Source organism: Gobio gobio (assembly GCF_949357685.1).
Source record: "Gobio gobio genome assembly, chromosome: 4".
Lineage (NCBI taxonomy): Eukaryota > Metazoa > Chordata > Actinopteri > Cypriniformes > Gobionidae > Gobio > Gobio gobio.
In genome coordinates, this window is record NC_137100.1 from 63,167,876 (window position 1) to 63,193,688 (window position 25,813).

General features: G+C 36.3%; 1 protein-coding gene across 1 annotated transcript in view; it reads left to right on the forward strand.

Annotated features, from left to right (window-relative positions):
* lmx1ba (LIM homeobox transcription factor 1, beta a) overlaps nt 1–21,837 on the forward strand; it is a 74,855-nt gene extending 53,018 nt beyond the window's left edge. The window contains exons 3-8 of the mRNA XM_079815920.1: nt 15,405–15,637; nt 15,715–15,893; nt 17,234–17,311; nt 18,364–18,430; nt 18,556–18,720; nt 20,707–21,837. Of these exons, the coding sequence (XP_079672046.1) occupies nt 15,405–15,637; nt 15,715–15,893; nt 17,234–17,311; nt 18,364–18,430; nt 18,556–18,720; nt 20,707–20,864 (880 nt within the window). The 3' untranslated portion in view covers nt 20,865–21,837. The remainder of the gene's footprint in view (nt 1–15,404; nt 15,638–15,714; nt 15,894–17,233; nt 17,312–18,363; nt 18,431–18,555; nt 18,721–20,706) is intronic.
* Nucleotides 21,838–25,813: the final 3,976 nt, after the last annotated feature.

Consider the following 25,813-nt stretch of genomic DNA (forward strand, 5'->3'; position numbering starts at 1 on the left):
ATCCCGTTGCACAGCCGAAGGTCCATCAAATGGTGGGAAAACACACAGACTAATCCAGCATCACTCTCAGATGTGGCTAAAGCTTCTCTAAGAGGGATTGATCGGGGGTCGAGGTGAGGCACTTGAGACTCGCCATAATCTCACAGCTGGGTCACTGGCGTAAACCCCCCCACCCACAGATTAAGCAGCCCTTGTTAAAGACTCTCCACAGCAGAACTCCTTAACATGCTCCAGGACCTCCTCTTCAAAACGTCCCATATTACTGTTTGTTTAGTCTCTCTGAGGGTCAGGGGTAATTTAAAACCTGACTGTGAGCTCTAGTCTCAAGCTTATCCAGCCTCGGGCGCAAGGACTCGCCCTTATTTAACGTTTGTGTTTCAGTGCCGTAACCTCACGCCTGGTAAACTGCGGCTCTGCTCCAAAAACTAGTGAGATGCCTACCTAGACAGCATTTTAAGGGAGACACCTTAAACCATAATTATCCTTCTACGATATCTTTTATACAAATGTAGGCAATCTGTGAGCTCAGTGTTGATTATAAATATACTTATAATTCAATTTTTATATTGTATATCATTTTATGCTAACACTTAAAGCCTGTATTCATAATGTATGTTATAATGCATTATATATTTTCATGAGTTATTGTAACCAAAGGTAAAATGCACTATAATAGTTGCAGATTCCTTGTTACATCTGAAATTGGTTATTTGTCATGTGTTATAATGGATTATACTTTCTAAAGGCGTAACATAAATATTACAATGTATTATAACTGTGTTACAATTATTCATGAGGCCATACAATGCATTATTAATGCATTAAACATACTTTTATAATGCATTATATATTAAGGCTAATTTGAGTGTGTGTGTGTGTGTGTGTGTGTGTGTGTGTGTGTGTGTGTGTGTGTGTGTGTGTGTGTGTGTGTGTGTGTGTGTGTGTGTGTGTGTGTGTGTGTGTGTGTGTGTGTGTGTGTGTGTGTGTGTGTGTGTGTGTGTGTGTGTGTGTGTGTGTGTGTGTGTGTGTGTGTGTGTGTGTGTGTGTGTGTGTGTGTGTGTGTGTGTGTGTGTGTGTGTGACCGTGGACCACAAAACCAGGCATAAGTTGCATGGGTATATTTGTGGCAATAGCCAACAATACATTGTATGGGTCAAAATTATCGATTTTTCTTTTATGCCAAAAATCATTAGGATATTAAGTAAAGATCATGTTCCATGAAGATATTTTGTATATATATATATATATATATATATATATGACCCTGGACCACAAAAATATTGTGAAAATCCCCCTTAAAGTTGTCCAAATGAAGTCCTTAATATAATTCATATTACTTATAATAATAAATTTTTTATATATTTACGGTAATAAATGTACAAAATGTCTTGTATATATGTATGTATGTGTGTATATATATAATAAAATAAGGCTTTAATTAGCCTTAATATATAATGCATTATAAAAGTATGTTTAATGCATTAATAATGCATTGTATGGCCACATGAATAATTGTAACACAGTTATAATACATTGTAATATTTATGTTACGCCTTTAGAAAGTATAATCCATTATAACACATGACAAATAACCAATTTCAGATGTAACAAGGAATCTGCAACTATTATAGTGCATTTTATTATAATGCCTAATTTATTTTAAATGTAAAAATGTTGTATACGTCTAATAATAATCTCTCTCTCTCTCTCTCTCTCTCTCTCTCTCTCTCTCTCTCTCTCTCTCTCTCTCTTTAATATATAAATTCTAATAATATATACTTATAAGTTCATTTCTTATTAGTTAACTTTATTGATTGTATCATATTATTGTTATTTTTATTGGTGGGCTGTGTATTTTTTCCTTTCAGATTTTTTTTGTAAAGCTGCTTTTGAAAAATATTGTAAATATTGAAAGAAATGTTCATTCGTATGCTTATTAGAGTATCATGTTGATAGAAACTCTCCTGTAGAGCCTTGCTTTAGTCGCTCCCTGTGTAGAGCTTTCCAGATTGTTCTCCAATACCCCTTTTCCACCAAGGCAGTGCTAGAGCTAATTCAGAGCCAGAGCTAGTCCCAGTTCATAGTTGGTTCGACTGAGGAGCTTCTAAGAACCGGTTTGCTTTTCCACAAGCTGAGAGCCACAACAGAGCCAGGTCTTACGTCACTCTATACGTCTCATCTCTCTCAGCAACGCTAGCGAGGCAGCGGCAGTGTTGCCAAGTTGGGCTACTTCATCACTGTTGCCGTGGCTGTTTTTCATGTCCGCGGGATGAAGCGACCCCAATTATGTGATATTTAGCCCCGGGAATGCGAATTTTAGTAGGCAACCATGCCAAAAAAACACATATTTTACCCCCAAATGTGATTTTTACTGGGGAATCCCCCCCCCTGGAACGCGATTGGGCTGTTTTGAGTAGCAATTGGGCGGGTTTGGTTGTGAAAACCTGGCAACCCTTGGCAGCGGGAAACACGCACACACACCAGGCTTGTTCGAGATGCATCGGCGCTGCGCAGACCGATCCACGTATGATATAAAAAAAACGCATGAGTGAATCAAAAGCATAAGGAGTCGTGTGCTCTCGCTGGACTCGTCATCATACGGCGATCGGTCTCTGCACAGCACCGCTGCGAACAAGCCTTCCATCAACAATGCAAACGTTGAGTTACTATTGATTCACACGGCTTTACGATCCTACATCGGCATCAAAACACAGCGAATCCAACGCATTCATGCAATTCGCCGTAATTTGTATAGACGGAGATTACAAACGAACAGCAGCTGTTAGCTCCATTAGCTGCTATTTCACCAATGGCGGATCTCCAGTGTGTGTTGGTCTTGTTGACTCCGCCCCCAGCGCCTGACGGAATCGGTTCTTACTTCTAGCCCTGTTCTAGCCCAGCAATGTTTTGGTGCTACTTAAGAACCACTTTTCCTGGCTCAGAGCTGGGGCTCTGGGTGTGGAAACACAAAGAACCGATTTGAAACTAGGCTCTGTCTCCGATCTAGCTCTGGCTCTGCCTTGGTGGAAAAGGGGTATTACAGTGGCTCCCTTTGGCTTAGGGTGCTCCCTATCTAGGCTGCAGAGAGCAGGGCAGCTCAGTGGTTTTGGAACGGAGCCTAAAAGCAAGAGCTCTTCACTTCAAGTAGCGTCCACTTAATTAACTCTCCGTCTTGATCTCTTCACTTTGATTGTCTCCAGAACTAGTTCATATGGTGTGTACCGGACAACAAAACCCGGCACATCTGCTCTGGAGGCCGCGCTGGCCTTTTGACATCTATGTTAAGCCAGAGATTAAGCAACGCTATAGATCTTGAGAAAAATCTGGCTTGCCACTCTTGTGGTTCTATCAGGCTTTATTGGTGTGCACAGATGCCCCTCATGTAAAATAAACCCTGTGTCCTTTGTGTCAGCCAATGGGACGCTTGAGGAGGTGGGGGTATTCGCAATATCCTCCTGTCAATCACGTGCTGGCCTCTTTCTGATTGGCTTATCTTCAAGCCAAGCAGCTGCAACCCCTAGATGGCAATTACAAGGCGCGTAACTGCAGCTCTGGGTGTATTGTCAGATCGCTGACTTTAGCAGCGAATAGAGCCCCGCTGAGCCGTGCTAAAGAGCGACGTCTGCCTTACATCAGCCAAACCAACATGGAAATGCTCCAGATGAGGAGAGAGACTCATTAAACTGCTTCAGATTCAGAGGAAATCAGTGATAGAATAGTATAAGTTAGTTATGAAAAGCTCTGAAAATTGGAGTGGCGTTTGCCCATTAAACCGGCTGTGGCTTGTTGCCAGGGTGTTGCTAGGTTGTTGCCAATTTGTTCAGAGTTGTTTTTAGCACATTGATATGCAGTTGCTAGGGTGTTATGGCTGGTTGCTAGGTGATTGCTTAGCCACAAGTCTCTATGATATTCTGGTCTTTAGATATGGCTGCTTTTTTATTGTTTTATTTTATTTATACTCAATAATGCTATCTAGCTTGATTTTATTCATATAACTAATTAATTTTAATATTAATTTTTACTAACATGTTTTTTTATGAAAATTCATCCCATTTCCCTCAAATTTTTTCTTTTATTTCATTATTTTATTTGTACTTTATTCTATATTATTTTATTAAATGTTTTATTTTATTGTATTTTTTATTTTATTTATACTCAATAATGCTATATCTAGCTAGGCTATAAGACAATAATCATGTTTTTTATTAATTTTCTATATTTATTTTATTCATATAACTAATTCATTTTAACATACATTTTTTATTAACATATTTTTTATGAAAATTCATCCCATTTCCCTCAAAGTTTTTATTTTATTTTTTATTTTTTTTTATTATTATTATTATTATTTTTTTTTTATTTTTTTTTTTATTTTTTATTTTTTTATTTATACTCAATAATGCTATATCTAGCTAGGCTATAAGACAATAATCATGTTTTTTATTAATTTTCTATATTTATTTTATTCCTATAACTAATTCATTTTAACATACATTTTTTATTAACATATTTTGAATGAAAATTGATCACATTTCCCTCAAAGTTTTTATTTTATTTTAATTATAATTTTATTTTAATTGAATTTTATATTATTTTATGAAATGCTTTATTTTATTTTATTTCATTTATACTCAATAATACTATCTAGCTAGGCTATAAGACGATTAATCATATTTTTATTAATTTTCTATATTGATTTTATTCCTATAACTAATTCATTTTAACATGCATTTTTTATTAACATATTTTTTATGAAAATTCATCCCATTTCCCTCAAAGTTTTTATTTTATTTATTTTTTATTTTATTTATACTCAATATTGCTATCTAGCTAGGCTATAAGACAATGAATCATATTTTGTATTCATTTTCTACATTGATTTTAACTAATTCATTTTAACATACATTTTTATTAACATATTTTGAATGAAAATTGATCACATTTCCCTCAAAATGTTTATTTTATTTTAATTATAATTTTATTTTAATTGAATTTTATATTATTTTATTTTATGAAATGCTTTTATTTTATTTTATTTATACTCAATAATGCTATCTAGCTAGGCTATAAGACAATTAATCATATTTTTTATTAATTTTCTATATTGATTTTATTCCTATAACTAATTCATTTTAACATACATATTTTTTAATGAAAATTCATCCCATTTCCCTCAAAGTTTTATTTAATTTTTTGCTAGTTTTCCTACCAAGACAGCATTTTTGGGCATGAGCATGTCTATATGATACCCAGTAATGCTAGTCCACTCACAAGGTTTTGAAGCCCAGCCAATAAGAAGCTGCGCGAGAATGGTCTCCATTCAGGCCTGTGGTCAGATCTGGGTTTGATAATACTGCACAGATTCTGTGGCCAGGGTTTCTTCTACTACCTACACAAAACCTGGACTTCTGAGGGTCCATTTTTAGACCGTGAGCTAAGATCTGTTGGGGTCTGTAAGAAATTACCCTCTAATCAGCTTCCAGGCGCTCGATGTGTTTCCTAATAGAGGACTTACACGCCTAAGATCCAGAAAGAGTTTCACAGCCGGATGATGCCGTAGGAGAACATTTGAGTTCATTTCAAGAACATTATACAGCAAAAAAAGTTCTTTGCTGAACTTAAGGTTTTATTTTTAAGTGTAAAGCAAGTGTAACAGTGTTTTGTGCGTGTGTTTGTGTGCGTGCTCCATTATTAGCTCATACTCTGTTTGCTGTTGTGGCAGAGCTGAGTAAACTCCAGTCTGAATAGAGCTGCCAAACTCAGGAAAAGCAGCTGTCCAAACACACACACACACACACACACTTTGTGTACCTGCTGAATTCGAACTGTCCCTTTCACACACACTCTTTTCTCATCTTTGATGTCATCTCTGTCCTTCACTCCTTTTGCTTTTTAAAAGGATCTTATTCTGCAGTTTTGCAGCATTTTATGTTTTCTATTTATGTACGTCCACATGTGATTTCTCCCCAAAACAAACTTAATTTAGTTTTACACGACAAGTTTTATGACCATTTGAACAGGTGGAAAAGAAGGGAAAAAATAGGTATTGTGAATAAAATTTAAATAATTGTCTTATATAATGTTCTATATGGTCTATATAATTATGGTATCTATACACTCTAAAAAATGCTGGGTTAAAAACAACCCAAGTTGGGTTGAAAATGGACTAACCCAGCAAATGGGTTGTTTTAACCAAGTGAATGGGTCATTTTAACCCAGCGGTTGGGTTAAATGTTTGCTTTAAACAACTCATTTGCTGGGTTAGTCTATTTTCAACCCAACTTGGGTTGTTTTTAACCCAGCATTTTTTAGAGTGTATATAGGCCTATTATGTTATACACGAACAATAATATTTTTTATTATTATTTATATTCATTGTATTCACAGAGCTAATTAACGTTAATATGACATTTATTTTAACATGACTATTTTATTAATATTTTAGTTTTATGAAAATTCTGCACATTTCATAGTTTATCATTGCTTTGATTCAAAAACATCTTTTAACATGTTTTTTTAAGTTTAGTAAGCAATGTATAAATTATTTTTTATTTTATTTTTTATTTAAAGTACATTTTTCTTGCACTATAAAGATAAAAAATATATATATATTTTTTTGCATTCGGCTTAATTTTCTACATGCAAATTATTATTTCAGTTTTGCAGATTTTTTTCTTCATGTGATTCCTCCCCAAAACAAACTTACGTTTTATATTACAATATTAACATTTTTATATGACCATTTCAACAAGTGGAAAAGAATATTTATTGTGAATAAAAGAAAAATATATATAGCGTGATGGTCTATATATTTAAGTATCTATACATATATTATGTTATATAAGACCAGGAATATTTTTATTATTTTTTATATCAATTTCATTCATATAACAAATTAACTTTAATATACATTTTATTTTAACATGAATGTTTTATGAAAATTTTCTTGCACAATAGTGATTGTGCATTGCATTTTTTGCGTTCGGCCAAATTTTCTACATGTTAATTTTACATTTTTCTATTTTTATTTTGGGTGGGCAAGCAGATTTCATGAGATTCATCCAAATCTATGTTTTATTCTCCTTTTCAAAGATATCCTGACCTGCTTCCTCTCCGCTATAGTCTGTGTTTGCGCTTGATCTTGATCAGTAAGTTAGCATGTCTCTGGCCCATTAGCATGCTAATATCAGTGAGTTTACTGTGAGGCCCTGGACAAACACACACTCCATTTGCTACAGCGATTAACCGGACGCATCTCTCTGTGTGTGTGTGTTTGACTTCAGTCTAATCAGCCACATTTACTGCTAATTCACAGCCACTGTAGGAAAAAGAGATAGTGATTAATGGGCTGGTCATGTTCGGGCTGGTTGTTGTGATCATTTAGGTGGATTAAAACCCAATCATAGCTTGTTGTAATTTCACAGAACAGTTTATATTTGATAACGGTTTCACTTTATTTTACAGTGTCCTTGTTACACGACTATTGTAATAACTATAAACTATGCATAATTGCATGCAATTAACCCTTAACCAAACCCTCATCCTAACCCTATAGTGAGTACATGTAGTAAATTATCACACAGTGCTTAAATGCATAATTACACTGTAACAATGACAATGACAGAGACGAATACTTCTCTACTATATAGTATGCGAAAAACAGTACGCCAACTGAGTAGTATGTCCGAATTCATAGTATTGGAAAAACAGACGGCGAAAAATACCCGGATGACTTCCGGCGGGATTCTGAAGTGCGCATACGATGGACACTTTACTATCCCATGAGGCCACGGGAGACGATTTATGAGTGACGCCGGTAGGTCACATGATCATGACAACATGGCGGATGTAGTACGTCCGGATTACATTCATACTACATTCATTCATACTATGTAGAACGTACTTTTTTAACGGTCGCGAAGGTCGTTCAAATTCAAATATAGTACCTGCTCACATAGTACGCCATTTCGGACGCAGCCTTGTTCTTTATTATGCATGCACCATTTTTAATACTATACTCGAAAAAATGCTGGATTAAAAACAACCCAAGTTGGGTTGAAAATGGACTAACCCAGCGATTGGGTTGTTTTAAACAAACATTTAACCCAGCCGCTGGGTTAAAATGACCTATTCACTGTGTTAAAACAACCCTATTGCTGGGTTAGTCCATTTTCAACCCAACTTGGGTTGTTTTTAACCCAGCATTTTTAATACTATATTCAAATAAATGCTGGGTTAAAAACAACCCAAGTTGGGTTGAAAATGGACTAACTCAGCAATTGGGTTGTTTTAAGCAAACATTTAACCCAACCGCTGGGTTAAAACAACCCAAGTTGGGTTGAAAATGGACTAACCCAGCGATTGGGTTGTTTTAAGCAAACATTTAACCCAACCGCTGGGTTAAAATGACTTATTCACTGGGTTAAAACAACCCAATTGCTGGGTTAGTCCATTTTCAACCCAACTTGGGTTGTTTTTAACCCAGCATTTTTAATACTACACTCGAAAAAATGCTGGGTTAAAAACAACCCAAGTTGGGTTGAAAATGGACTAACCCAGCGATTGGGTTGTTTTAAACAAACATTTAACCCAACCGCTGGGTGAAAATGACCTATTCACTGTGTTAAAACAACCCTATTGCTGGGTTAAAACAACCCAAGTTGGGTTGAAAATGGACTAACCCAGCAATTGGGTTGTTTTAAGCAAACATCTAACCCAACTGCTGGGTTAAAAGGACCCATTCACTGGGTTAAAACAACCCAATTGCTGGGTTAGTCCATTTTCAACCCAACTTGGGTTGTTTTTAACCCAGCATTTTTAATACTATATTCGAAAAAATGCTGGGTTAAAAACAACCCAAGTTGGGTTGAAAATGGACTAACCCAGCAATTGGGTTGTTTTAAGCAAACATTTAACCCATTCACTGGGTTAAAACAACCCAATTACTGTGTTAGTCCATTTTCAACCCAACTTGGGTTGTTTTTAACCCAGAATTTTTTCCCAGAGTGTAATGATCATTTTCGATTTGAACTGCTTTGGCACTATCAGATGAGAACAACATTTGATGACTATTGTTTTCTGTAGAGCTGCTTTACAACATTAACTCTGCTATTTTCCTGTTATATTAATGTAACGCTGCTTTGAAACATTTCATAGGCCTGTTGTATAAAGTTCTTTACACTCTAAAAAAAGCGGGGTTAAAAACAACCCAAGTTGGGTTGAAAATGGGCAATTGGGTTGTTTTAACCCATTGATTGTTTTTTTTTAAGCAAACATTTAACCCAACCGCTGGGTTAAAACAACCCAATTGCTGGGTTTGTCAATTTTCAACCCAACTTGGGTTGTTTTTAGCCCAGCATTTTTTAGAGGGTATGCATTTAAAAAAAAAAATGCCATTATTCATGTGTTTTAAGTAAATTGTTATTGAAGCGCGAGTCCCACTTCCGACACTCATTGCATCTGAGACATTTCGAATTTTATAGAGGCGAGTGGATGTGGCTTATACGCTTTGATAGGGTCAGAGTGTGGTTAAATGTGGTAAATGTGCCGTGTGTGTGTGTGTGTGTGGATAACAGGGTATTTTCCATCCAGTACCTTCAGAAGAAAAGCACCAGGGTTTAATGACATCTTTAGTTCTTTTGTAGTGCACATGCATCTGCGCTGTATGGATGTGGAAAGCGGTTGGAAAAATCAAACACACACACACACACACACACACACACACACATTGAGATGTCTGCAAGTCCATAATGGCATCAAAAGGCAATGTAAAAAGATTGGTTAAAAAGGATATAATTACTTTCAAATGACGTCCCAGTTAGAATTGAATGCATGTGTCTGGCCGATTCCTCAGGTGCCTCATATATGAAAGAAACCTCACAGATGAGATATTATTCATGTCATAATTGTTTCTCCTAGACAACCGTGAGTGTCTTGCTTCTCATATTTTTGTCCTGGAAGTTTGATGAAACATATTTAATGTGCTCAGACAAGTCAATAGTTAAAAGTCTGAGCTCCTCCAGGTTCATTTTGCATCTCTTTACTCTTAGAAATCAATCATTTAATAATGTGTGTCTGTTCTTTGTTGAGAAATGAGCAACACGTTTATATTCCCTCTGTGTCGTCACTCCGTATTGAATTCTACATGATGTCTTGGTGTTTCTAAAGCACCTAAAGCGGACCTGAAGAGATGTTGTTGTAAGTAATCTCTGCTCTCTCTCTCTCGGTCGGGCTGGTGTTTGGTGTTTGGAGAGATGTTTGCTGGTTTTCCATAAGCCCGTTCAGACGTGGCTGCTCTGAACAACTTTGGTGGCGGCAAACGAGGGATAAATTATTGTTTGTGTTTGTTACATTTCTGATCTATAGCAAACAAATACAGAGAGAGAAGGATAAATACAATCCCCCTTCACACACAAGCATCAATATCACACACACACACACACACACACACACACACACACACACACACACACACACACACACACACACACACACACACACACACACACACACACACACACACAGTGAAGGCTTCTCTAAGCATGACTGACTGAGCGTGAAGACTTTCCTTCTTTAGGTTGTTCTTAATAGTATTAAAGAGGGATTAGTTTCAACAACTGCACAGTGTCAATCAAAACAAGTTCTTTCTTATGGCACACACACACACACACACACACACACACACACACACAAATATCTGTAACACTTTATTTCGATGGTCCACTTTAGACATTCTACTGACTATAAGTTACTTTGCAACTACATCAACTTATTCTACTAACCCGAACAGTCTACTAGTCTACTACTAATACTCTAATGAGAGTTAGCCGATAGTTGCAAATTTACTTATAGTTAGTAGAATGTCTAAAGTGGACCCTCGAAATAAAGTGTAACCCAAAAATTGTATGCACCTTCTTCTTTGAATTAATTTCCACAAGTCAAACAATCACTAGTACTATTACTCATAGTTAGTGTAACTAATGTATTAAACTTCAGTGTGCAACCAGACTTGAATCTTCTCTCAAATTGTGTGGTTTGTGGTCGTAGAGATTTGTGCATGGGCATTCTTGACTTTTGACCACCCTAGCAACCACCTAGCAACGCCCCAGAAACACACTTGCATTACTTCACATGTTCTAATAATGTTTTGCTTGCATTCCCATCAAGTTCTGAAAATGTTTTTTGTTTTTTTGTTTGTTATGCGCAAATTTTGCATGTTTTACAGGAATGCTACTTTTGAATGTTCTGAATCAGTGTTAATTTTGACAGCATATTTTGATTTAGTTTTAGTCATAGTCTTTTGACTAAAATGCCATTCAGTTTTAGTCATATTTTAGTCACCTGAATTGTTTTTAGTTTTAGTCTAGTTTTAGTCGACTAAATTTCATAAGATTTTAGTCGACTAAATCTACAGTAGATTTAGTCTCCTAAAATCTAATGAGTTTAGTTAAATTGTAATACATTAAGCATTTAAGCCTTACATAACCGATTGTCACTTGAACTGACATTTTGTTTTTGACATTAAAAATAACACGAAAGAGATCTCAATTCACTTTTTTGTTTGTTTTTAAAAACATCTCTATAGTTTTTATAACTTGTATTTCTGTTTTAGTTAGTATATCATGTTAAGCTAAAGCTTCAAATAAGTTTGTTTATTTTTTTATTTTATTTCAGTTAACATTTATTTAATATCAAATAACAAAGATTTTTTTTATGGTTTTAGTTAACTATTATAACCCTGATAATTTATTGAATATGTGTCAAATACTGGTCTTTCCTCCTGACTATGAATTAAATGGGAATGAAATTAAATACAGTTTATTGTGTAAGCAAAAACGAATATATAATGTGTGACTTTTAATTATAAACCAGCTGGAAATACACCAGGACTCTTATTTTGAAATGTATGCGCCTCTATTGCAGTTGCAGGAGCTCATTCAAGTTCAGATGAGGAGATAAATATGCATTATTACAACCGTCTAAAACATATTACTATATAAACATTGTAAAGTAAACATTGTCATTATTCATCAGCATTAGTTCATAAACAATTGCCTGGCATAAATGTGTGTTATTCATTGATTGAGCCGCTCTGGAGCTGGATTGGGGATGCGTTAGGCCCTAACATTATCGTCTCGTTTTTATTTGTTGACGAAAATGACAGTTGATTTTCGTCATAGTTTTTGTCATCCAACACTAGTTTTTATTTAGTTATCGTCTCGTTTTTGTCAGTGAAAAAAGGTTGTTGACGAAAATTATGACGAAAATTATTCGTCAACGAAATTAACACTGATCTGAAGTACAAGTACACTCTAAAAAATGCTGGGTTAAAAATGGACTAACCCAGCAATTGGGTTGCTTTAACCCAGTGAATGGGTCGTTTTAGCCCAGCGGTTGGGTTAAATGTTTGCTTAAAACAACCCAATCGCTGAGTTGAAACAACCCATTCACTGGGTTAGTCCAACAACTTGGGTTGTTTTTAACCCAGCATTTTTCAGAGTGTAGTAACATTTAAAAAAAACAACTAAAACGTTTAATAAAAAATAAAAAAAGATGTATAAATAACATTTTGAGAACATTGTTAAAGAGACTGAGCGAACGTTACTGCAAGAGTCGCACTGATGCAAGTGTCACTCGTGGCTCTTCTGACAAAGACTCGGGACAAAGCCGCCCGCCGCTGTGGTCCTGTCAACAAAAGACAGAGAAAAGGACAGGATTAGTTCTCAAGCACAAAAGAAGAAAGGGAGATCTCCAGAAGGATCATGGGAATTACAGACACCAGCATAATGTGAAGTGACAGACAGAGGAAGCAGGGAAATGTGTGCGATGATTAAACATCAGCAGAAGATGGAGAAAGAAGAGAGCACAATACAACGAGGTTGCTCGTTTCATGTAATTATCAACTTTGTCTCAGTTGCTTCTTGTTGGAGAAATCAAAAACACTACGGTTCAAAAGTTTAGGGTCATACTATAGTAAGATGTAAAAGACGTATGTGTTCATATTGAGATCGGTTTTTGGGATCTTGGCGAGTTTGAGCACAGGTTGCGATCTCTTCTGAAAGCTTCAGCAAAAGTCTCCTTCAGTGCTGTGTGGGAGAAACAGTCGAGATATTAAAGAGATCTCATCTGTGATTTTTTTCCTTCCTGTGGGTCCGTCTCTGAATATTGACTCCTCCGTAAAAAACTCTTTTGTGCCGTCTCACCTCACGATGCCATCATATCTCGAGGCTTATTAAAAATCTCTTTCAAAGTCATAATCATGAGCGCGGCACCGCTGGGGCGTCCGGTGTCAGTCACGCATTGATCTGTGCGCCTGTGATATTTATGGATGAACTTTATTGGTATGGGAGAAGACACAGCTCTGAGGGAAGATCTGCTTAATGCTTCAGAATTATTGAGCTTTGCAGCGGATTTCACGTCAGGGGGTTTGAGTTTTAACCAAAGAAATGAGTCACTCTTGTGCTTCGCTGTTACTCGTTGTACTTCAAATAATTGAGGCAAGAGATCCTGCTGTGCATCATGTTCGAATCTTGCAATAAGTGAAATAGTGTTTTGATCATAATTCACTTCAAATCAGTGAACTCACCTACTTAAAGGAACACGCCGACTTTTGGGGACTTTAGCTTATTCACCGTATCCCCCAGAGTTAGATAAGTCCATACACACCATTCTCATCTCCGTGCCATAACTCTGTCTGATACACCCACCGCTAGCCTAGCTTAGCACAAAGACTGGAAGTAAATGGCTCCAGCTAGCCTACCGCTCAATAAGAGACAAAATTACGCCAACATTTCCTATTTACATTTTCCGTCGGTCTTAGTACACGATGTAACTATACACATCACAACATGAAAATAGGAATATGTTGGCATTATTTTGTCACTATACGGTGGGGATACGGTGAATAAGCTAAAGCTAAATAAGCTCCAAAAAGTCGGCGTGTTCCTTTAACAAAAGTTTGGGGTCAGTAAGATTTTTAGTTTTTGAAAAAAGTCTCTTCGACTCACCAAAGCTGCATTAACTTGATAAAAAATTACAGTAAAAAATAGTAAAATTGTGAAATATTATTACTATTTGTAAGAACTGTTTGCAATGTGAATATATTATGAAATGTAATTTATTCCTGCGATCAAAGCTGAATTTTCAGCATCATTACTCCAGTCTTCAGTGTCACATGACCCTAATATATATAATAAAACTGCAATATATTTTTTCCAGTATTCTTTGATGAGTAGAAAGTTTGAAATATTTATTTGAAATAGAAATATTTTGTAACATTATAAATGTCTTTACTGTCACTTTTGATAAATGCAATGCATCCTTGCTTTTATAAAAGTATTCATTTCTTTCAAAAAAGAAAATAATAAATCTTACTGACCCCAAATTTAACGAATGTATATTTAAAAAAAAAATTTGCAGCAAAAAATTATGTGAATTCTTTCAAACATATTTACAAAAAAAAATGCTTTTGCAATGCATTTAAATTGATTTATAAAAAGTGTATTATTATTATTATTATTATATTTTTTGCTAATATTATTTGTATACAATGCATAAAAATGCTGGATTAAAAACAACCCAAGCTGGGTTAAAAATGGACAAATCCAGCAATTGGGTTGTTTTAAGCAAACATTTAACCCAACCGCTGGGTTAAAACAACCCATTCACTGGGTTAAAACTACCCAATTACTGGGTTAGTCTATTTTAACCCAACTTGGGTTGTTTTTAACCCAGCATTTTTTAGAGTCTTTGTAGCCTTGGTAACATCAGCAAAAATGTTAGTCATTTCAGAGTTAAAGAAATGGGTAACACTTTACAATAAGGTTGTATTCGTTAACATTAGTTAATGCATTAGTTAACATGAACAACACCTCTGTTCAGCATTAGTTCATCTTTGTTAACGTTAGTTCATAAAAATCCAGCTGTTCATGGTTTGTTCATGTTAGTTCACAGATGCATTAACGAGATTTTAATAATGCATTAGTAAATTTTGAAATTAACATTAACAAAGATAAATAAATGCTTTAAAAGTGCAGTTCATTATTAGTTCATGTTGACGAATGTAGTGAACTAATGTTAGCTAATGAACCTTATTGTAAAGTGTTACCAAGAAAGCATTTGCATTTTAAAGAAAAATGACGAACACACACTTTGGCTGAATCAAAAATCACCTCATACACTCAAATAGAGGATTATTTGACAGCCATTTGTAGGGGTGTCTGAAACCATAGTGGACGTTATTCAATCCCATAATGCACCACAATAACAACTGATGTACACTCAACGGCTGTCTGAATTCACTCCTTCAAGTGAGCTGTATTAGTGGACTAGCGTAGGGAATAGTGCACAGTAAGACCATGAATGTGCTTTGAGAAAGTCAATAGTGTCATGTTTCTCCTCGCCAGGTTGTTCGGCACCAAATGCAGCGGCTGTCTGGAGAAGATCTCTCCCACTGAGTTTGTGATGCGCGCACTAGAAAGTGTGTATCATCTGGGCTGCTTCTGCTGCTGTGTGTGCGAGCGCCAGCTGTGTAAAGGAGACGAGTTCGTCCTGAAGGAGGGACAGCTGCTGTGCAAGAACGACTATGAGAGAGAGAAGGACTTGCTGCACTCGGTCAGCCCGGACATGTCTGACTCCGGTGAGAACGCAACTCTTTTTTTTCACGTCTCGTCTGCTCTCTGTAGAAAGGTGATATTAAAATTCGTGTTTCTGCAGACAAAAGTGAAGATGAAGATGTGGATGTGAAGCCGGAGAAAGGAGCTGGAGGCCAGGGCAAAGCGAGCGATGACGGCAAAGACCCGCGCAGACCCAAGAGACCTCGCACCATTCTCACCACCCAGCAGCGGCGCGCGTTCAAGGCCTCCTTTGAGGTCTCCTCCAAACCATGCAGAAAGGTGAGAGCTTTCTCACAAGATTTATTAAGGGGGGAAAGCTCAAATAAACCCGAAACCAACCTTAAAGGGTTAGTTCACCCAAAAATGAAAATTCTGTCATTAATTCCTCACCCTCATGTCGTTCGACACCCGTAAGACCTCCGTTCATCTTGAGAACACAAATGAAGATATTTTAGTGTAAAGCTGATGCTGAGAAAGGCTTCAGATAGGCCTCCATTGGCATTCAGTACATTTACACTCACAAGACCCATAAAAGGCACTAAAAACGTCGTTACAAAGTCCATCTCACCACAGTGACTCTACAATAATTTTACGATGCGACGACAATAGTTTTTGTGCGCAAAAAAATCAAAATAACACCTTTATCCAACTTGTTCTTGTCTTCCGTGTGTGCCTCCACGACGCATGCACGAGAATTATTATTGTTGCTTATTAAAAAAGCAACTGTCCTTATTCTTTATTAAAAAATCGCCCTAAAAAAAACCCAAAGTTCAAGACATGGTACAGCCTTGCTTGCATGAACCTATAGGTTTGTATCAAATTTGCATAATGCCCATCTATGATCTTCATTGGCTGTCCACAAATGATGTCTACTTTGCCCCTCCCTCAAACTGAGACTGGAAGAGTTTGGTTCGCGCTGTCGACATGTTCTCTTCAAAAGGATGAGGACTCGAATTGATACTGTAAAATGAACGGCATCATTACTGTTTGTATCACTGAAGCCTCCGGAGCTGAAATTCAGATATGATAATGAGCACTTGGTTTCTGACACGTGCTGTCAGCAGTTGACCAATCACAGCAGACTGAGCCATCTGACCAATCAGAGCAGAGGAGGCTCGCAGAAGGGAAGAGTTTAGAGAGAATGAATCTTCAAACAAACCATTTCAGATGCTAGAGAAAAGACCTGATGCTGCAATGGATATTATGAGAAAATTCAAGTGTTTTTTTTACCTCGTAAACCTATTGCAGGAGACAAAATTTGGAACCTTTTAAAAACAGCATAATAGGGGCACTTTAAGACATCGCACTGCATGTCGCATTGCATAATGCATATTATTAGTCACATTGTATAAAAGTGTCCACTAAATGCATAATGTAAATATTTCATATACAAATGGCAAACACTGAGGGATCAGACTTCATGCTACTGGTCAAACTGGCTTTCAAACTATTTATACTTAGAAATTGCAGTAAATTTCACAAGGAATAATTACAAAGAAACTGCAAGTAACACATTCACTATAGATTGACTGAAATAGTTTTTCCTTGTCAAAAATTCTCCAATTAGTTTTACAGTGTATGCGAGACGTTGACGTTCATTGATGTTGTGGTTATTTCAGGTCAGAGAGACGCTGGCTGCTGAGACCGGTCTGAGCGTCAGAGTTGTCCAGGTGTGGTTTCAGAACCAGAGAGCAAAGGTGAGTGTGTCCCGAGATCTGAACCCGGTCTAAGGCTGGGCTTTTCAGACAACATCAGATAACATCAGATAACATCACCCTTCTGTGAGGAACCCCATCATAACATGTAAAAGGCAGATGAATATTGTCATGTATCAAGACTTCATTTATACCGTGAAAAATAATATTATAAATATGTAACTACATATTTACTCAATATAGCACTGGGCTGTTAGAGCAGATGTATAATTATGGTTATGTTTATTTATTTTACTTTATTTAAATCATGTCTTTTATTATTTATTTATTTTTACATTAAATCAAACATTACTAATTGGACATTGAAACTGAAATAAAATGAAGCTACTACAAAATATTAATAAAACGCGCTACAGCACTGTACTAAGTATATGAATTATTCATGTATTGAAATCATTTTATACTTTTATTTTAATCACATTATTCATTTATTTATATCTTATCTTTTATTATTTATTATTCTTACATTTGTTACACTAGTTTAAGTCGAATCACTAATAAAATAAATAAAAACTGAAATAAGAATGAATTCAATTTTAGATATTAATATAAAAAAACAACTAATTACAAAATGAATACAAATAATAAAAATAATAGCCAATTCAAAATATTAATAAAACTCGCTATAGTATTGTACTGTTAAGTAGTTGTATTATTATTTGTTTGTTTGTTTGTTTTAGTCAAATTATTTATTTATTTACTTATATCTTATCTTTTATTATTTATTCATTCTTAAATTTGTTACACTTTAGTTTAGATCAAATCACTAAAATTACTAACTAGAAATAAAATAAATACCAATATTAATATAAAAACTAAATAAATATTAAAATTATTAAAATGAATAAATAACGAATTTAAATGAAAAATGAAAACTATAAAAAATAATGGGTATTTCAAAAACTATAATAGTTGGCTATAGAAATACTTCTAAAATAAACTCCTGGCCTAAGTAACTCTTTAATATGTTTTAACAGCCATAAAATGATTTATGATCTTAAAAATGATTGAGTCTGTTCTCTATTTCCGGTCAGATGAAGAAGTTAGCGCGCCGACAACAGCAGCAACAAGAGCAGCAAAATTCTCAGAGAATCGGACAAGGTACGAGACTCCCAACACACACACACACACACACACACACACACATTCTTGTTCAACATGTGCTGTTCTTCAGCAGGGTTTTACATCTGTTTTATGTTTTTGGTAACTCAACTCATTTTCTGCAGATGTGATCTCAAGCCGAATGGAGAATCTGATGAACTCTTATACGCCACTGGCTCCGCCTCCACAACATCAATTAGTCTCCATGGAGACCAACGGATACAGCACAGACCCGTTCCAGCAAGGCCTCACTCCTCCGCAGATGCCCGGAGATCACATGAATCCATACGGTGAGCTCAAAACACGTAATACCCGCCCCATCCGCTTTTCCCCGCACGTCTCCGGAGCGACGTTACGAAAGCAAAAACACGATGGAATGATATTGACCAGAAGCGGCTGCTAATGCCACGTATGGGCCCAGTAAAAATAAATGTGCCATTAAACTGTCTTCACCCTTATGTAACAGTGTCAATTAGTTTTTGAGAAGCCTATAAAAGTACACTATAAAATTACACGCAGCACTCCTGAGAAAGTGAGCGTCAATCTGCTGCCTTCAGACGCGCTCGATTACACACTGATACGTGCGTTCGGTCCTGCTGCGAGCTGACGCAAATCACTCGTTTATATGCTCTTTATATAACGCTTTATAGCCAATTACAGCTTTGAAAAGCAGTTGAGAGTCTCAGCTCTGCTGCTGGGTAATCATATTTCTATGGCTTATGGTAAACTGCGTCCATGAGGATCAAAAGCTTCTGTTCAATGACTTTGAAGGGGTGTTTGCATGTGATTTCACTTTTTTAAACTTTAGTTAGTGTGTAATGTTGCTGCTTGAGCATAAACAGTATCTGCAAAGTTACAGCGCTGAACGTGAAATGCAAACGGAGATTTAAAGTCTTTTGCAGTTTATTTGACTACAAAATGGCCGGTTTGGACTACAACAAGCTTCTTCCCGGGTTGGTGACATTATAAACACCTGCTATTAACATAAACACTGCCCCCGCGAACACGCAACAGAGTGGGCGAGGCCACGTCGCAGTCATTACGAAAGAGAGAGAGCTGTTGCAGAACTACAAACTACATTTGGCCCTCTAACCAATCTAAGACCATTGCGTTTTTCGGAGGGATGGGCTTCATAGAAGCAGGAAGCAAACCAGCCGTTCAAAGGACAGTGGAGACAGCGGTGTGGAATAAAGGTAAAATATAAGAAAAATACGGCGTTAAAAAAAAAAAAAGAAGTATTAAGACATGTTATACTGCCCCCCATAAACACAACCAAGCCTAGAAAAAAAACACGGAACCACCCCTTTAACAGATTTGTTTATTAGCTGTACTTGCTCAAACTTTTACTATAGCTATTAGATAGGGGTGTGAACCTTCACTGGTCTCACGGTTCGATTACGATTATCATGCCATCGATTCGGTTCAATTGACCGAAAAAAAATGTTGTTTCAACCGCGGAAAGACGTCAGTACACACCGCTTTTCCAAGTTCAAGTCCACCGACGTTAATCTACTAACTCTCCTGACTGCTGTGTCGGACAAAACGGCAGATTCAGCGCTGTGATTGGTCAGATCGCCTGTCAATCAAACTCACGGCGAAGGGTGAATTCGATATCATGATGCATTGACGATGCACTCATCCTCATGTATACAATTTTGTCAGTCAATTATATGAACTGAACCTTTAATTTTAAACAGAACTCAAGTCTGGGCACAGAAGACAACAGGAGCGTTTAGAACAAATACACAACACACTAAAAGCCACTTCAGGAGCTGGTCTGGGCCGCATTACAGTCAAAACTAAAGTCTAAATGCATCTGGTTGTTGAAACCACATGTGTAATTCCTCGCAACAATGCTAAAAAAATAACGTGTGAGAGCGTGTTATGGGCTATATGACATAGCCAGATATGACAGTGCTACAGCAGCTGCGAATCTCTTCATCGAGCAAACGCACAAACTACCGAAAGTAAAGTCGCAGGTGCTCAACATACAATCATATTCATTAAAGGAACACGCCGACTTTTTGGGACTTTAGCTTATTCACCGTATCCGAGTTAAATAAGTCCATACCATTCTCATCTCCGTACCATAACTCTGTCTGACGCACCCACCGCTAGCCTAGCTTAGCGCAAAGACTGGAGGTAAATGGCTCCAGCTAGCCTATTTGTCAATAAGAGACAAAATAACGCCAACATTTTCCTATTTACATGTTGTGATGTGTATAGAATTATACATATTATATAGCTAGACCTAATTTAGTTGTGCTTTTCTTTAGGAAACGACTCAATTTTCCACGACATTGACAGCGACACGTCTCTGACCAGCCTGAGCGACTGCTTCCTGGCCGCATCCGAAGCCGGATCCCTTCAGACCCGCGTGGGAAACCCCATCGACCGCCTGTACTCCATGCAGAGCTCCTACTTCGCCTCCTGAAACCAAATGCATACTGAGACTATACACCCACAAAAACTTGCTCCTGTCTGCAACGCCTGTCTCACGTACGCCAACAAACTCCAATCTCGAGGCAGTAAGGACCAGAAAACCAAACGAAACAAAGCGGCTCATGCTACGGATGAAACCAGAGCTTGGTTTTGCGCTGTTGGAGACATGCTGAGGAGGTCTTGAATCTAACCCGGTTCAAAGCTGTGCTGGCCGAGCGTGTGTGTGTGACACTGAAGATGAGACGAAAAGGAAAAAATCAAGACACTAAACCAAATATTTTCAGAGGAGCTGTTGGACCCCTGGGTGAACGAAACAAGTTTAGACCACAAATGCAACACACGCAAAAAGTGGGAAACACTTTATTGCATACATTGCAATAATGACGCTTTGTTTTCAAACCATACATTAGAATATGGATTTCAAATGAAAGAAACTCAAGCCGAAACAGCTGTGTGTTGATAAAGACGACTAGATATTTATTACGTACATGTGCCAAGTAAACCTGCAGAGCTTTATTTAAAACAACTTGTGTTAGAGTAAGTACCATACGCCTCTCTATGTAGTATTACTGTTGATGTTGAAAGATGTATATGTTTATTTCGCTGTGCTATTTATTTGTCATTTTGCATTCTTGGACATTGTAGAGGATGCATTTTTGCTCAAACCTGCTAAAATGACCAAAGTTTGTTGGTACTAAAAAATAAATAGATAAATAAATAAAAACACTTTTAACTTCTTTTATTTTTTTCTTTTAAAATATTGTACATTTCGCACATCATTTAGGCCTCATTTTGCATTTGAGAAAAATGCACAAAGAATGTGAGATGGAAAGAGTGTCAGTAAGGGAAGATGTGCGGGTGCGAAAGTTTAAATGGGTTCTAAATAGAACTCTAGGGTTCTAGACTCCATTTGAAAGAACTCTCTATGCCAAAAAGGTTCTATAGAGTAAAAGGAGAAATGTCTTAAATGATTGCGTATTTTATGTTTTACAGCTTTTCATTTCTATTCATAAAGTATGTGAACGACATGAAAGCTTTAAAGGTCCCATGGCATGAAATTTTCATTTTATGAGGTTTTTCAACATTAATATGAGTTCCCCTAGCCTGAATATTGTCCCCAAGTGGATAGAAATGTTGATCGGTGTAAAACCGAGTTCTGGCTGTCTTTCTCTGCCTTTGAGAAAATGACAGGCCAGACGAGCCAATCCTGAAGTCTCCTGGTTTGACGTCCAAGCAGGAACAGTTTCCTCCCTTTCCTCCACCCAGAGAATCTGTCACGCCCATGCAAGCGCTCGAGTCGAGAGATCATTACTAGTGAACGAGTGAACGCTGGCAGTTTCTCAGTGTTTGGATGTACAAATGAAAACAGAAGTCTTTTTTCAGTTCCTTCTGATTTGTGATCAGTGATTTCTGATGTGTAGCTAATTATTTATTATTCGTGCACACGCTGCGGCTTCTCTCTCTCCAGACAGAACGGTGTTTTCGTGTTTTCTATCTTGTGAGTCAGTGTTTTTGTACGTCCTCGTCGCGTCTATCGGTTCTAAAATGTGCATACAGTCATGAGTTTCTGCTCAACATCAGCAGAGATAAACCTCACACACGCCGAAGCTCGGCCTTCAACATCCCCAACCCCCAGTACTGCATCTGGCCCACAGCGGAGGCACCAAACGCGGCGTGAGATTAAGCAGAAGGGGGGTAAGCTTGAGCATATCCGGGCTAGCCAGCTTTCCCCACAATAAACTGGATTACATTCGATTACTGCTGTTGTGTCTTTGTTTGCGCTGTGTACTCAACGCGCGTCACTGACGCTTTTATTTTATTTGAAAAATAATGCTATTATCAACACTTACTTTTAACTCGTTCATCTCGACAGCTGTAATGGTACTTTGCATGTGTTACAAAGTTGGTAGAATAATGATGAAGACGGATTTTTTACGGTCTATGAGACGGACTCGGTGTGACTTTATTCAGAACTCTCAGATACAAACACAATAAACTCGCGCTGACTGACAGCGCTCTCATAACTCAGTGGTTACTATAAATAACTTTGTTAGCAATCGCTGAGCTCAGTCTCTGGTACATTAGTGATGTCCGGTTCGCGAACGATCTTTCTTTTGAACCAGTTCTTTTTAGTGAACCGAATCAGTTCACCAAATCGGACTGAATCGTTCTAAACGGTTCGCGTCTCCAGTCAGCGCTGATCCATAATTTACTAAAGTTACTAACTTTCTGACATGAGTGACAGTCCCTCCGACTAGAAATAGACTAAAAACCTGAAGTATATGCTGTAACTAAAACAGTTCAGACATGCTGAGAACTGATGTGAAGTGAACTCCGGTCCATCCGTCTCTCTGGCAGCAGCTCGTGCCTGCTCGTGCCTCGTAGACCTCGTTAAACCACGCCCCCTCCGCTCATTTAAAATGCAAAGATGTCAGCCAATCACAACAGTGGGCGTTTTTACTGAAGTCTCACAGCAGACACGCCTCTTGAAGCAGGGCATTCAAGCCACAGGGCAAACAGCAGTATAGAAAAAATGCCTTTTATTTCTAAATTATGACATTTTATGATGTAAAAGTCATACTAACAATATAAGTACAGCTCAGGAAACACTATAAAATAATAGAAAAATGCCATGCCATGGGACCTTTAAAAAGGTCAGATAAAAATTGTAATTGTGACGTTTCATCTCACAATTCGTACTTTTTTCTCAGTCGCAATTAGGTGATATAAGTTAGAGTTGTGTTATAAAGTCACATTTTTAAGATATAAAGTCATAATTGTGAGATATAAAGTCAGAAGCAATGAGCTCGTAATCACAACGTCAGAAGTGGAAAGTAGGACATTTCTGATAGCACTTGAAAGGCAGCAATAGTCACAAATGTGGGATATAAAGTCAGAATTATGAGATATAAAGTCAAAATTATGTGATATAAAGTCAGAATTATGAGATATAAAGTCAAAATTGTGGTTTAAAGTCAGAATTGTGTGATATAAAGTCAGAATTGTGATATAAAGTCAGAATTATGAGATATAAAGTCAAAATTGTGGTTTAAAGTCAGAATTGCAAGATATAGTCAGAGTTATGTGATATAAAGTCAGAATTGTGATATAAAGTCAAAATTATGTGATATAAAGTCAGAATTGTTATATATAGTCAGAGTTATGTGATATATAGTCAGAGTTATGTGATATATAGTCAGAGTTATGTGATATAAAGTCAGAATTGTGATATATAGTCAGAATTGTGATATAAAGTCAGAGTTATGTGATATAAAGTCAGAATTGTTATATATAGTCAGAGTTATGTGATATAAAGTCAGAATTGTGATATAAAGTCAGAGTTATGTGATATAAAGTCAGAATTGTGATATATAGTCAGAGTTATGTGATATAAAGTCAGAATTGTGATATAAAGTCAGAATTGTGATATATAGTCAGAGTTATGTGATATAAAGTCAGAATTGTGATATATAGTCAGAGTTATGTGATATAAAGTCAGAATTGTGATATATAGTCAGAGTTATGTGATATAAAGTCAGAGTTATGTGATATAAAGTCAGAATTGCAAGATATAGTCAGAATTGTGAGATATAGTCAGAGTTATGTGATATAAAGTCAGAATTGTGATATAAAGTCAAAATTATGTGATATAAAGTCAGAATTGTGATTTAAAGTCAGAATTGCAAGATAAAGTCAGAAGTATGTGATATAAAGTCAGAATTATGTGATATAAAGTCAGAATTGTGCAAGATATAGTCAGAATTGAGTGATATAAAGTCAGAATTATGTGATATAAAGTCAGAATTATGTGATATAAAGTCAGAATAGCGATATAAAGTCAGAATTGCAAGATAAAGTCAGAATTGCAAGATAAAGTCAGAATTATGTGATATAAAGTCAGAATTGTGCAAGATATAGTCAGAATTGAGTGATATAAAGTCAGAATTATGTGATATAAAGTCAGAATTATGTGATATAAAGTCAGAATTGTGATATATAGTCAGAGTTATGTGATATAAAGTCAGAATTGTGATATATAGTCAGAGTTATGTGATATAAAGTCAGAATTATGTGATATAAAGTCAGAATTGTGATATATAGTCAGAGTTATGTGATATAAAGTCAGAATTGTGATATAAAGTCAGAATTATGTGATATAAAGTCAGAATTGTGATATATAGTCAGAGTTATGTGATATAAAGTCAGAATTGTGATATAAAGTCAGAGTTATGTGATATAAAGTCAGAATTGTGATATAAAGTCAAAATGATGTGATATAAAGTCAGAATTGTGATATATAGTCAGAGTTATGTGATATAAAGTCAGAATTGTGATATATAGTCAGAGTTATGTGATATAAAGTCAGAATTGTGATATAAAGTCAGAGTTATGTGATATTTATGTGATATAAAGTCAGAATTGTGATATAAAGTCAGAATTGTGATATATAGTCAGAGTTATGTGATATAAAGTCAGAATTGTGATATATAGTCAGAGTTATGTGATATAAAGTCAGAATTGTGATATAAAGTCAGAATTGCAAGATATAGTCAGAATTGTGATATATAGTCAGAGTTATGTGATATAAAGTCAGAATTGTGATATAAAGTCAAAATTATGTGATATAAAGTCAGAATTGTGATTTAAAGTCAGAATTGCAAGATAAAGTCAGAATTATGTGATATAAAGTCAGAATTATGAGATATAAAGTCAGAATTGTGCAAGATATAGTCAGAATTTAGTGATATAAAGTCAGAATTATGTGATATAAAGTCAGAATAGCGATATAAAGTCAGAATTGCAAGATAAAGTCAGAATTGCAAGATAAAGTCAGAATTATGTGATATAAAGTCAGAATTATGTGATATAAAGTCAGAATTGTGCGAGATATAGTCAGAATTGAGTGATATAAAGTCAGAATTATGTGATATAAAGTCAGAA